This window comes from Argiope bruennichi, chromosome 9, assembly GCF_947563725.1.
Source record: "Argiope bruennichi chromosome 9, qqArgBrue1.1, whole genome shotgun sequence".
NCBI lineage: Eukaryota > Metazoa > Arthropoda > Arachnida > Araneae > Araneidae > Argiope > Argiope bruennichi.
In genome coordinates, this window is record NC_079159.1 from 40,690,105 (window position 1) to 40,704,463 (window position 14,359).

Here is a 14,359-nt window from a genome sequence, read left to right on the forward strand (position 1 = left end):
TGAACTTTGGACCACACCGCAATGTATGTCTCCGCCATGCTTATCGCCTTTTTTCTGTTTTAGTCGATAACGCGCTCTTCTTATCAGAAATAAATATACGGACAGTACAATTTCCACTTCCTATTTCTGCACACCAAACATTGACTTGCGTTTAAAAAACTGCCATTTTAGAAGATTTCATGGATTCCAGTAAGTAATTATTTCAAATGCTGTATGCAAATTCATTAGAATGATTTCTTTTTTACTGAGAAATATCTTTACCTTGATATTTTTTTCGAAGGAAGTCGGCGTAGAGGTACTATTTTCATTAGTTGATTCTCATAGACCGATTAGAATTATATCTTTTGATCTCTTGATCATGATAATTTTTGTTTATAAATTTTGTGACAGTTTTCGGATTTTTAAAATATAATAAACATCAAATACTATTATCATTTAATTCAATAGTAGCTACTAAGTCCCTTCCGTTTTCAAATTTTTTTTCTTTCTAAATTGTTTTGTTTTGAAAATTGCATTTTTAAAGCATGTGTTATTTCGACATTAAAACTTTTCCCTTTGGCTGTGAAAATTTAGAAAAGATTTAGGAGATATTTAATGATTAAATTTCACGAAATTATAAAGCTCGAGATTAATTTTTCCCATAAATTAGTAGAATATTCATATGTTAATCTTATTTGATTAAATAAAAGAGTGAAACAATTAGTTTTTATTTGAAAGTTGTGCTACCATCCTGCATTTCAAGAAATATTACCCCATCCCGCTATATTGTATAGTTATAATGAAATTGGATAATAATTCAAACGTTTTGAGAAAAGTGTTTCATAATTTGATGGTGAGCTAAGAAATTCTTATAAGAAATAGATAGTTAAATTATTCCAAAGTTTTGTATTTTCATTTATGTTATCTTGCCATTCAAGTTTTATTGAATAGTTATTTTTTTTGTTGAAAAATCACTTTTTATAAAGTATTGATGGCTAAAATATAAATATAAGGTGTTAAATTTGGTTTATATATCGAATTATTTTTAACCATTTTCATAAAAAGGAGCAGCGGAGCGATAATCATTGTTTAAAAATACAGAAAAAAAGTTATTCGATTTTTGTTGATTACATTCATAGTATTACATACTAATAAATATCATCTATCTTGTTGTCAAACTAAAAAGAGTGATTTTCATGCTAAATTATCTGTTTTGACCTTTTTTTATGATATTATTTTACTATAATTTTATTTTTGCATCGTTAGATAAATATTCATGCGGAATAACTTAAAAAAATTAGAAAAAACTTACAAAATTCATTAAAATTACTTACTTATTGTAATTAATAATTAAAGATTTTTAACTTATGACTTCAGCTGCTTTCTGTCCGAATTACAATCTTCACGTCCTTTTAAATATGTCAGAAAAAAAGTTATATTACGAAGATATCAGCATGATTTAAAAGGCACTTTTAGATACTGTTAGGATATAAAGAGTTAAACTGAAAATCACAGAATTAAGAACAAGGAATATTTTTTGTGAAGAAACTTGGGAAAACTATTCGATTATAAATTATATAACTCGAAGCTGTATGCTGAATTGGATTGAAATATTCTACCTTTATAATGTTTCGTATCGAGTTCCAAAGAAATTTTTGTTGTCTCTTAAAATTAAAGTGACCAACCTTTCTCCTATAGTCATGATTGTCCAGAAAAAGTGAAAATAATCTCAAATTTTGACTTGTTGTTTACTGAAGAGGAAATATTTCATATTATCAAAAAAGATTAATTTGATTTTAAAAATAATTAATTTCAGCAGAATTCTGTTTTCAAATTTTCATTAAGCACCATTATATTTAATATGACCAATGTAGTTGAATCTTCAGAAAAAAAATTAAGTAATGACAATATGTATTTTTTTATGCTTTTTGATACCTTTTTTAATTTTTAATTTTTTTTTAAATAATGAATAGCTTTATTGTTTCAGATTATTTAACTTTCATTTGCTTATTTATTTTTAATTAATTAATTCTTTCAGTTTCGTTAATTAATTTATGTTTTAGATTTTGTTCAATACCGTTATCCATTTTCCTCCAACAAATGTTCACAGCTTTAAAACATACTCCTATTTTACAACTTTCTGGGTATAATTTCATAACATGTTGCCCCTTTACTAAAATTATATGTCCTAAATTACTCTATAAATTTAATTGACCTTAGTTTAAAACAATCTGCACAGGGTACAAAAATTTACTTTGGGATCCTTATGATTTTAAGGGATTCACTTATAGTACAAATTTTGCTCCCTAGTACTAAGTATAAGAGAGGTTTTAATGAATGTTTTTAAGAGTTTATTTTACTAAAACATTCGTGCTTTTTTCTCCCGTAATGTTTTGGCTCAGTTTTCTTACTCTGAAGCCCCTGGCGTCGAATGTTTATTTTATTTTCTCACAAATGTTCTATTTTTCTTGCCTTGGTTTCAATTTGAGCGATGGATTTATGTTAATTACTTATTACTTCATAGAAGATGCAATAAAGATGATAGGAGATTTTAACGGTAAAGATTTTTTAACCTAATTCAAAAAACTTTAGATTTCTTTTAAAACTAATAAAAAAGTTCCGAAAATATTTATGAAATAAAACAGATATATCAAAAAATAAAGACAGAGTAATTTAAAATCTCATTATTGCCTAAAAATGCCATGTTTATAAATGTTCTTTGTTCAAAATCATTTGTATCTATTCAATTATTCATTAAATTTTGAAAAATAAAGTATAAGTTGCACAGAAATGATATTGGTAACTATGAAAAGACAAAATTTTGAATTTGATGATGATATAAAGATATTGATTTTGGGATCCTTTACTTTGAAATTATTGAGAAGAAATGATAAATTTTCTGCATATTTTTAATTAACTGAATATTTAATTAAATTATGGACTTTGAAAAATTGACAATATTCTTGCTCGTTTTAAATAATCAAGACGCAATTCTTGCTCGTTTTAAATAATCAGTGTGCAAAGTTTGATAGAATTCGACCTTTCTGTTTAAATAGATATATAGATCAGACATAACTACATAGCCACAATGACTTTTATTTATATTAAGAAAACTATCTGCCTAGAGACCAGTTGTTTAGATCAGTTTAAAGACCAGTTGTTTTACAGATAAGAAAAATTGTCACAAATTTTGATTAAATGTTTTCGAACTTCAAATTTTTATATATACTATTTTAGCTGCCTTCGTCTTTCTCTTCACTGTTCTACGCATTTACCTAATTCTGTCTATATCTTCTGACATCCAATTATATCGTAAGAAAGATTTGGAGAAAATTTATTGTCACATTTAAAAAAAACTGCTGAGCATTCCTTGATTCAGAAATTAAAACTTGATTATAAATACAACAAAACAAAAAATTTTATTAAAAGTATGATTTAAAAAGAAACTTATTCTAGATGAAAAACTGAGACGATTTTTCATATTTTCAACATCAGCAACGCAAAATGGCCAGAACTGTTTGTAGTAGCAATGAAAAAACGATTTGAATTTCACTTCAGCAATGAAATATATTGTAGTAAAATACAAATATTTAGAGTAATTTTTTTAAAAAATATACATATAGCAATAAACTAGTATCAATGAAATGACAATTTTTTTAGATTTTTAAAATGATATAAAAATTATTTTTGCGTTGCAATATCTTTACTAGGTAATGCCATCAAAACGCCAAAATTTCCTTAATTTTTAATCAATTAAAATTTTTTATCCGAATTTCAAAAAAAAAAAAAAAAAAAACGCTCTGAGATGCATCTTTCCATACATCAAAAGTATATATCTGCAGCCTTTTGTGGCTGTAGGTCAAACGGCCCGATCTGTAGAGTGCCAACACACACACACACACACACACACACACACACACACACACACACACACACACACAATTTCATCTTTGTTATTAGTAGAGATAAATATTTCACACTATCTTAAAAATAAAAAATAAAAACTATTTTAATGACGCCAGTTTTATTTTCTTACAACTTTTTCGCCACTTTTAATAAGTTTTTTAAAATTTTATCTTAATCTTTATTTGCAAAAATGCTTTTATCGTTACGAAAAAAGCATTTCAATCTATGCTTTTGCCAATGTTAAAATAAAGATAAAAATTGTTTTCTTTTGATATTAATTCCAGAGCAGGATTTTCACTTCTACTTTAATTTCGTAGTATATATACTTCTTAAAATTTTTACTCAAATTTATTTATAGTGCACTGATTTCATTAAATTCTTACCAATCATAACTTAGCATTTAAATCTCGCAAAAATTCAATTTTTTTATTAATATATTGCAGGAAAACTATTTTTGTATAATTTTGAGTTAATTAATCTGAAATAAAATTAATCTTGATTTTTCTACATATATAAAAATTTTGCTACAAAAAGAAGCTATTAAAAGGAGTAGAATTTTACATGAATATCATTTTTTTTCTTAAATTTTTCTCAAATAGATTAACAAATTTAAATAACGCAGTTAATATTACAGGAATTAAAATAGCAATTGAAATGAAGATAAAGGATATATGATTAAAATTAACAAATAAAGTTTTCTGATGTTGAACATTCAAAAATCAATTCTCAACTACAGTAATAAATACTTTCAAAAATTACACATTGATGAATTTCAACTGCAACTATCAAAATTGGATATGTTTTTAATTTGAAAAACTCATCTTCGAAAAAAATCAATTTAAATTTCAAATAATTCTATGTTTCACAATCAAGAGACCGAATAAGTTCATGGCTGTCGAACTTTGTTATTTGAACTGATACAGATACAAGATACAGATACAAGAACAGATACAAGATAATGTGTTCAAAAGCGTCAAACGCGGATAAACGTGTCTATGATGTCTAAGAATAGTGAAAGTAAATTGTAACTTCAATTTGAACGTGAACTTCCACGTTATATCCACATTTTAATGTTCTACATTTATGGCAGAATGATTTCTATGAATGAATGAATGTATTATATTTCAGAAACTATGGGCATTGTGGTTTTTGTTATTTGCGCTAATTGCGCTAATTCACGTTGTCTTTTGACGTATCGAACTACATTTTCATTCTTCATTTTTATTCAACACTGCGCAGTAGTTTCAACAATTGAAAAATGTTTCATGATTAAATGTTTGATGAAAACAGTTAGAATTTCATTGCAACAATGGACTAGATTGTTGAAAATCACGCAAGAAATTATTTTTAATTTTTTTCAAAATATAAGTGAAAAATTGCATGATGACATGATGACACGACAACAGCTATGATTGAACAGACAATTTTCAAAATTTTAAAATGACGTGAAAATCAATTTTGTATAGCCATATTTTTGCGAATTACAGCAAAAAAATAAATTAATTAATTAAATAAAATAAAAAAAATCGCATGTTTTTTCAATTAATCCTTTCTAGGGCCGTGGGAAGTATGCTTCCTGCCAAATTTATCAATCTTTATATGAAATTATGTAGGTTGGCATAAGTTCTGACAAATTTTTTTAGTAAGTCAGAAATTTAGATGCTTCAATTCTTTATCTCAGACAAAATTATGTGTCTTGATTTGGTACTTAATTATTAATTAACCAAATTAATTAATTAATCAAATTAAATTTATCTAATAAACTAAATGAATCCCTTTTCTTATTCTAATTTCAAACCTAAAAATATTTTAACATAATATGACTAGAAAAAAATGGCCCTTTAAAGGGTTAACTTAGAAATCTAATTAAAATTTCGGAAATATCATTCCGCGGTTTACGTTTCCCATTCTCCAAAAATATTTGTGCGAAATTTGTTAATTCTACAACAAGTAGTCAGGCCTATAGAAAGAAACTCACAAAAACATATTATTTTTTATTATTAATGGATATAGAAATTGAAATTACTAGGAATGAGTCCGTATAAATGCAAAATGAAATAATAAAACATTTTCAATGTGTTAATAGAAATAAACTGTCATTTGATGATTCTATAAAAAGGTGCTATTTTGAGGCAGGATAAAAACTTGAGAAACTTATTAATTTAAGAATTTCGAGATCTAAAAATTAATTATATGGGTAATGGGAGAAATGTAACTATATTTTTTTGTGTGAACTTCATAATATCTTTTTTTTTATCGAAGCAATATTTTGCATAACGAAGTCATGAAACCCAGTTAAGGAGTTTCAATTCAAAATTAAATTCATAACTGCACTATAAACGCTTATCAATATATGTCGCATCAGGAAGAATCTACAAATTTTATTTTCTGTTTCAGTTCCGAATTTCATTTATGAACAGCAATGCAGCCTAGACGAAATTCACGAGATCTTCGAATATTTTCTGGAGGAAAAAATGCATACCGACGTCTCCTTTTCTGTGAAATGTGGCGACGGATGGATGGATTACTCAGCACACAAACTCATCCTTTCCATGTGGAGTCCTGTATTTGCTGATATGTGTTACAAACCCCGCAATGAAAGCGACGGCCCCATTCGCATCGAAGACATTTCTCCGTCTACTTTTGATGCAATGTTGAAGTAAGCATTCGACTTCCCTTGTGTCTTCAGTAAAATATTTTCTAGCGGAATAGACAACCCAAAATACAACTATTAGTAACTAATTATATACTATAAGTATTAGTAGTATTAGTTATATACTATTAGTATCAGTAATACACATTAACACATTAACTATTGATGAAGTAAGCTGCGAGAAAATTAAACCAGTGGAAATGGTCTTCACGAAACTTTCTCGCATACTCTCTTATTAAGATCTTAAAGCCTTCACCGTGCATAAAATTATAGACCACAGTAAGGCCACGTATGCGAAAGAAATTAAAGTCTTTGGCGTGAATCATGTACCTTTTGGAAGTTTCTTACTTGGTGCATTTGAAAATCCAGCCCTGATTAGTCAATATCACTGATTATTTATCATCACATTTTTGCCTCTATTCGAAGTGCCTGCTCACACAGTTAAATTAAGGAAAATTATTATCTTTACAGGAAAAAAAATGTTTATCGCCTCCTGTAAGAATTGTCCGGGACTTTTGAATATAGGTAGTAAATAGTTAGAAGTCTGTTATGTCATTTTGTAGGGATCAAATAGTTATTATTAGGATGAAATTGTTATTCATTTTCTAGAGCTGAGAGAGCTGTCGGCCTGTCACGTTGCGAAATAAACACTGAAACGAACTATAATGATAAAATTTGGTATGCTGTATTTACACCAATTTATAGATTTCTGTCAAACTTTAAATGACATTCATATAAAGAAAGACTATCTGCTATTTTCATACCCATTAAATACGGTATAATTCAAATCAATACATTCTTATTCATATCTTGTTTGGTCATTCTCTCTGATATCTCAACATTGCTGCACAAACTTGATCTTAAACTCAGGATGATGATATTGTTAAGAAATCCATCCGATGTATGTACAGGGAATGAAGTCCAACAAGCTAGATAATGAAAAATGAAACTTTATTCCACTGAATTTCCAGAATATATGAAGAACACGTAACAAAACTCATCCAAGATGCCTAAAAAGAAACAGAGCTTGTAAAAATTAACAAACACGAAGGCAGGAAATCCTAATTAAATAATGATAAAAGCGCTCATCAGCCATAATTTACTAACTTGTACTGCGATGAAAATTGCAAAAAACCATTTACTGCCAGTTTGAGCTCCTCTTTGAGTCAATGTAGCTTCCAAACATGGAATTCTCTAAAAGAATCTCTAAAGCTCTGTACTTAAAAAAGGTAGAGTCATGATTTTCTCAATTCTGAACCTTTAATTTCGTTGAGAAGATCGGTAATCTTTCGGCTTGGTTTCAGTAAAGAATTTATGTGATCTTCCTTTTATACTATAAGACTAATGTTGCAGAAAAATGGTACTACAAATACGTAACAATACATATAATTTTGATTCTGATTTGTGTGGTACAAATTTCAAGTTTCAAGTACTTGATCTAGATAAAACTTATTACATTCTCCAGCCCTTCATTTTGCCTTTGCTATGATACTCTTTTTTTTCACTAGGTTCATGTATGGATGCCTCCCAGACAGACATCTGAAAGACATTCCCTTTCTGCTGAAACTGTATAAAGGTGCAGTAGCATATGAAGTAGAGGCTCTGAAGAATCTTTGCAGTGAGATATTCTTGTGTGCGACTCCCACTAAGTACAACGTCTTCCAGTTGCTGGATGCCGGGAAGCTTCTCGACTGCGAAAGTCTGGTTCAGCGTTGCTATAAAATTCTTCAGACAAAAACTGCTGAAGTCTTGGCTGCCCAAGAGCTCTGCAACATCACGCCAGCCATGCTCACGACCATACTCAACATGCCTTATGTTTCATTTACTTCAGAATATGAACTTATTTCTTGGGTGTTTGCTTGGGTTAAGAACGAGTTGTTGAAAGACTCTCAGAAGAGATCCTTTAAGGAGATTCTTGGAGATTTTCTCCCTTATCTGAATTTTTTGAATTTGACATCGGAGGAATTCGCAAAGCTTTTCCAGAATCGTAAAAGCGATTTGATGAGTGAACAAGAAGGCTTCAGTATCTTCATGAACATTGCGCTTCCTGGTTCATATCCTTTGCCGTCTTGGTACCCTAGCAGTCCTAAGCATCGTGAATACAAAAATCATGCATATATGGCATCAGGTGGATTGAAATCAATGGATAGCTTTGAAAGAAGCTTTCAAAGTCTAGGCTAAAACTCTTCTCGTGAAACTAGACTTTTATAATAAATGTTTTATTATCACATCTGGTAATTACAGAAAATATACCTCTCAGATGCTATTTTTAAGTTTGTTTTGATGATTGTATGCTGAGGCGTTAAAATATATTGATTAAAATTCCAACTTCATTATGGTTTATATTTATATAATGTAAATAAATTTGATGTTGATTTCACATATTAGTTGATTTTATACATTTTAAAATCATAATTATGGTAGCATGAGCATTTTCTTTATGTTCCATTCAAGGCTACAAAACAAATTTAATACAAATATGAAATTACGTTTTTAAGAATTCATTTTATTATATTGCTAAAATTGCATTTATGTATTTGTATTTCTATAGAAAGATTTTTTTTTTCTTATTTATTCAAAAAAAATTTTTTTTTACGGATTACATTTTAAAGAATATTTATTTTTGATTAAAAATAATTCTGACCCATAATTTCGTTGTTTCCTTGTTTCTTTTTCAACAATATGTAATTTTCTCTGTCTTTTTGTAACTGCTTTCATTAAACACTCATGTTTTTTAATGAATTTGACAAATCTGTGGGAAAAACGGGCTTTTGTAGATAATTTCTAATGTTTCTGAATATATTGCTGCATAATTTTATATCAATAACATCTAATTTTTACGAATATTAAAAAAGCGAAATGTTGAAAAATGTTATATAGAAGTGGTTTTTGAGCAGAAGTTCTACTAAACATTGTATAGAAAAGAAGAGTTCTTTTTTTTTTACTTTAAATAATTTTATCACACTTTTTAGAGATGGAAGAGTTGCAAATAAAAAAATTATAAGGGTAAATAGCAGGAAATCCCCCTTAATAGCCATCAATTAGACGATATCCTCTACACCTGTGATTTTTTTTTTTTTTTTGACTGAACATCCGATCTCAACGGGTCTCAATCACCTAATCTTTAATTAATTAAAACCTTGTTGCTCTTGAATTAACTTTATGATCGTGAATATGGACAATTATTGACTTATTAGAGATGTGCTAGGAAGGAATATGTTTATAAACATTTATCATAATATACTCATACACAAACTCATTTATTCAACATCTGATATGCATCTACATTCAATGTGAACGTATCAGTATCGTGATCATAATTCCATCTCATGCGTGGATAGTCGTCGATTCGAGTCCCGCATTAAGTTGAATATAAGATAAAAGAAAGAAAAATAATTATCATAAAGAACACAGATTTTCACAAAGACATCCCCCCAATAAAAACTTCACATAAATCATAATATCAAAATGCAATATTGTAAGAGTAATAAAATAAATCGTGCCCAAAAATGCATTTTCTTTTATTTCATAGCAAACCTACCGGTGTGTTGTCAGTTGACTCTCATGGCGCCATCTAGAGGCGAATCCATTCATGATTAAAAAAAATTTTCTGTCTGTATCCGTAAACAATATTTGGAATTACTGAAAAAAAATGCAATTATTTTATATTATTTTGCGTATTATATATTACTTATTACAATCATTTTTTGAATCCAATGTTGCTACAATTCGTATCGATTAGCATCCACTAAATATCTAAAACCGTTAAAAATCTGATTTCTCAAAAAATATCACTATTCTTTTAGCAGGCAAGGAAAGAGAAAATATACTGTGTAACCTTGCGTAGCGAACATAATTTATTCCCAAATCTTACCAGTAATGTGAAACGAGAAACAATTTTTTTCTCTAAACGATCTGTGTAAAATGCACTCTATTCCTAAAAATATTCTAAGAAATTTATAATGTTAATTTATTATTCATAATGCACGTTATTTTACAAGAAAGTTATCTAAAGATATTTGTTTTTGTTCACGTTTCAAAATTTGCCGAAAAGGGTACAGCAAGCATTATTGTTAAATAAATTTGTAGCGAGCATAGCTGCTGCTTTATTTGGGTGATGTTTCTCATCACATGAGAGTTTCCCATGCTTTCAACATCTCCCTTGATTATCTGGAAGATTGTTGTCTGCTCCTCTTCAGACGAAATATCTTCACATTTCTTGCAGTAAGCAAAATGCATCTCCATATGTCCTTCGGTTGTCAACTGCTGGTTATGTTCTTTTCTAGCTTATCGATGTCATTGCTATCTACCTCTAACTTCGTAATCTTAGCCGCAGAGGCCACTCATCGATTACAGACTCGCAAGCACTCCCTCAAAATCCTCAGATTTCGACAAAGTTTTCTGACTAAAACGTTTTTACACACAAAAATAAGAAATTACATGGTGATCACTTTCCATGCTTTAGAGATTATTTTAAGACATATAACAATGTAATGTTATCTTTCCAGAACTATCGAGAATGAGATTGGTTCCTTTGGTTATTTCAGAGCAACACTCAAAGAACGCTTTAGTGCAGAACTTTTCAAAATTTATGATGTCCTACTGGTCCATGAGCGGCAGTAAAGTAGTAGTATTGGGAGACAGTAATTGAATCTTAATGGATTTAAATTCTTTAAAGAGTTAATCATCTAAGCATGGAGGATGCGCAGGAGCATTGTTCATAACAAGCAAGTCACGGAGTGGCACATTCATCTAAAGCAGATTTTTTTTTTTTTTTTTTTTTTTTACGGACTGACCAAACATTTTATTGATCCAATTTATTAAAAAGTAATGCGTCATCCAAGCCTTTTTGTTGGGCCTACAAATAACATTTAGTTTGCTCTTCTGGATTTCATACATCTTGAAGGCTCGGGGATTGCTCGAATTGTAAAATAACCGGCTACTCTGACCCGCCACTAAGGCACACGTGTTTATCTGACTGGACCCTTTAACACTGCTCAAGAGTATTTGGCCGTTGAGTAGAAATTCTGGTGGTGACTTTAGAAGAATAAAACTTCTTAATCAGAGACTTGTTTTTTAGGATAATACAAATCTTAGAAGTAGGTCGATTATATGTACGTAACATCTCTCATTCCATGTTCGAGGTGATTTTTTTTTCTTATTATCCCCGCCAATCGGTAGCGTTTTCTTCGTGATGACGTTTTCTTTGTGAGCAGACATTTAAACATGCTCGAATTGTATTCTGAAAATACGCAATAATGTGTCTAAATACAATTTTCATAAATAATAAATACAATAATAAGAATATTTCATAATAAAATGCCAGTTGAACAAGCGTTGTTGGCACCAACAGATAAATATATCACTTACTCCCACTATTTATTTTATTAAATACAGTTTTTCTTGTTTAATTAAATCACATTGTTATATTTCCAATATTAATTCACTTGCATTTATGTACATACATTATTGAAATGCATCTTTCATATATGATAATGTCAAAGCTTATCAAAGTATGATTTGGTTATGATAATTTCATTAAGAATATATTTTAACTATTTAATTAAATATATATTTTATACTCCATTTTCTATATATATATATATATATATATATATATATTAAACTCTAATTTCAATTTAATTTATTTCTAAGGTTTTATCTTAATTTAGCCCATAGTAATTTCATTCTCTTATTTCCAGCTCCGATTCCACTGTTTCTACTTAATTAATTCAAGAGAAGCTTTGTAAAAATGCTTACATTTGCACTTTCACACGCTCCGTGTGACAGGATAGAAAAATGTCCAGTAAGCATATTCGTTTTAAAATATCTTTTAAAATATCCCTGTGTATACTTGTGATTGACATGCGTCGAAAATCCCTATCAGAATCTTAATAATATATTAGCACTGTAAAAAAAGAAACATTATTTGAAAATTACGCTCGTACATTGAATTTCTGTCTTTCGAATATATAATTTTGGATTATTTTCCCCACTTATTAAAAACTCGTATTCTTTTATTCACTAGAACGGTATTTTTTTCTACACGAAAAGAACGTATTTAAAGAAGCAGAAAGATAAATAATATAAAATTGAATCTAATTTCTAACACTCTGTTTCATCACATAAAATTAATTATTTAAATGCTATTAAGCATGTATTAATTAAATGAATTTCTTGCAATTTTATAGTTTTATTTTAAACCAATCAGAATTCAAGAATTATAATTTTATAATTTCCTTTAAATAATTATTATTTGAAAAATGAATTACATTAAAATGAAATGACGCTACTGTCATGAAATATATAAAGAGGATTTACAATATTTATCACAAAGTTCAAAGATAATCGTTTGATGAATCTCCACTGTTCAGACCTACGTCTCTAAAAAGACCATATTTACAATTCCGTCTGTTATGTGTCTGTTTATGTGTGAGCATAACACTAAATGCAAGAAACTATGTGAGTTAGTCTGTAATTTTAATTACTAAACATGTAGATATTTGTCAAATTTTCTACCAAACTAAACCAAAACGGTAGACTGTCTTTGTGCAAATATGAATGTCAAGATTCAAAATCACTATAAGCTGCAAAAGTTAAATACGGTAAATATTTCTGTTTAGTAAGCTTCGTCGCAATCCATCAAAGGGAGAGTTACAAAATACAAAGTCAATTTTTATCATTAAATCACGAAACTTAACACAAAACATATTGCTTTGTGTTAAATATTCGAGAACACTGAAAAGAGAACATTCCCATTGATTGTATAAGTGTACCAAAATGCCCCAAAATTGCTTCATTCACGCTTTCTGATGAGCATGGACTATAAGACATGAAATAGTTATAAGATGGAAGAGATTGTTGTTATTCGTGAAAATACTAAGCCATGAAAAGGAACTTCTGAGTAATCGCGATTTGCAAACTCAGAAAACAATCATTTTGAGCATTCATTTATTTCTTTTGATCAGGAAATTTGTCTTCTTTTTATTGGAAGAATAAACTAGCTCTCTCTTTTCTGAGTTTCTTTTGTATCCAGTTGATTTATTTTATTGTAATTACAGAAGGATCGAGATGAATATATTCATCTTAATAGCTAGCAAAATAATACGGCATTTCTTTTATTACCCGAAGAAAATACATATTATTTCAGCACATGGAAATGTACGCCAGTGCATTAATTCCTAAAAAAGCTATTTAGGCTTATTTTGAAATATCCTGCGCTCTGTTCATTCCTATTTAAGCTCTGAAAATAAATAACTATTATCTGAAAAGTATCTAAATAATGTTTATAAGCATCTTCAGAAATCAATGTAAAGGGTATATTACTGCATGCTCTTTTCATATTTATTTTGTTCTGAATGCTCCGATTTTTCTATCTAATTTTTTTTATGCAAACAAGTTATTAACAAAGAAAATATTTTCTTACTAGAAAACAGCAATAAAAACATACACTTTTTAGATAAATTTATCTATTTCGATTCTGTTTAAAATTGAAAAAATAACCCAAATTCGAAATAAAAAGCGGAGGAGATAACATCTTTATTGGAGAATATGCGAGAAAGTTTCGGAGAGATCATTTCCGTTGATTAGCTAATGAATCGCGCCAACGTTATTTTTCCATCACCTTTCTAAAATTCTAGTTACGGAAATTTAACCATCTGACATAGAAAATAATATGCCCTGAAAATCGTAAAGATACTTATCTAGTGAAAATCCGGAGATCCTACCGTTTCGAGAGTATATAAGCTGTGTGCACATTTCCATGAATTCTTTATTCTGACACTTAATCTGCAATCTATGAGATTCTTTGCGCCATCCATA

The 14,359-nt window shown here is 28.9% G+C and overlaps 1 protein-coding gene across 2 annotated transcripts; it reads left to right on the top strand.

Annotated features, from left to right (window-relative positions):
• Window positions 1-72: 72 nt before the first annotated feature.
• LOC129984255 (BTB/POZ domain-containing protein 2-like) lies at window positions 73-8,918 on the top strand. 2 transcript variants are annotated; one of them, XM_056094095.1, is made up of 3 exons: window positions 73-189; window positions 6,283-6,544; window positions 8,047-8,918. In XM_056094095.1, exons 1-3 carry the CDS (start codon window positions 180-182, stop codon window positions 8,717-8,719), a joined length of 945 nt encoding a protein of 314 aa, XP_055950070.1. In that variant the 5' UTR covers window positions 73-179; the 3' UTR covers window positions 8,720-8,918. The 2 variants fall into 2 exon arrangements, with proteins under 2 accessions (XP_055950070.1, XP_055950071.1); XM_056094096.1 differs by lacking the exon at window positions 73-189 and adding an exon at window positions 209-295.
• Window positions 8,919-14,359: the final 5,441 nt, after the last annotated feature.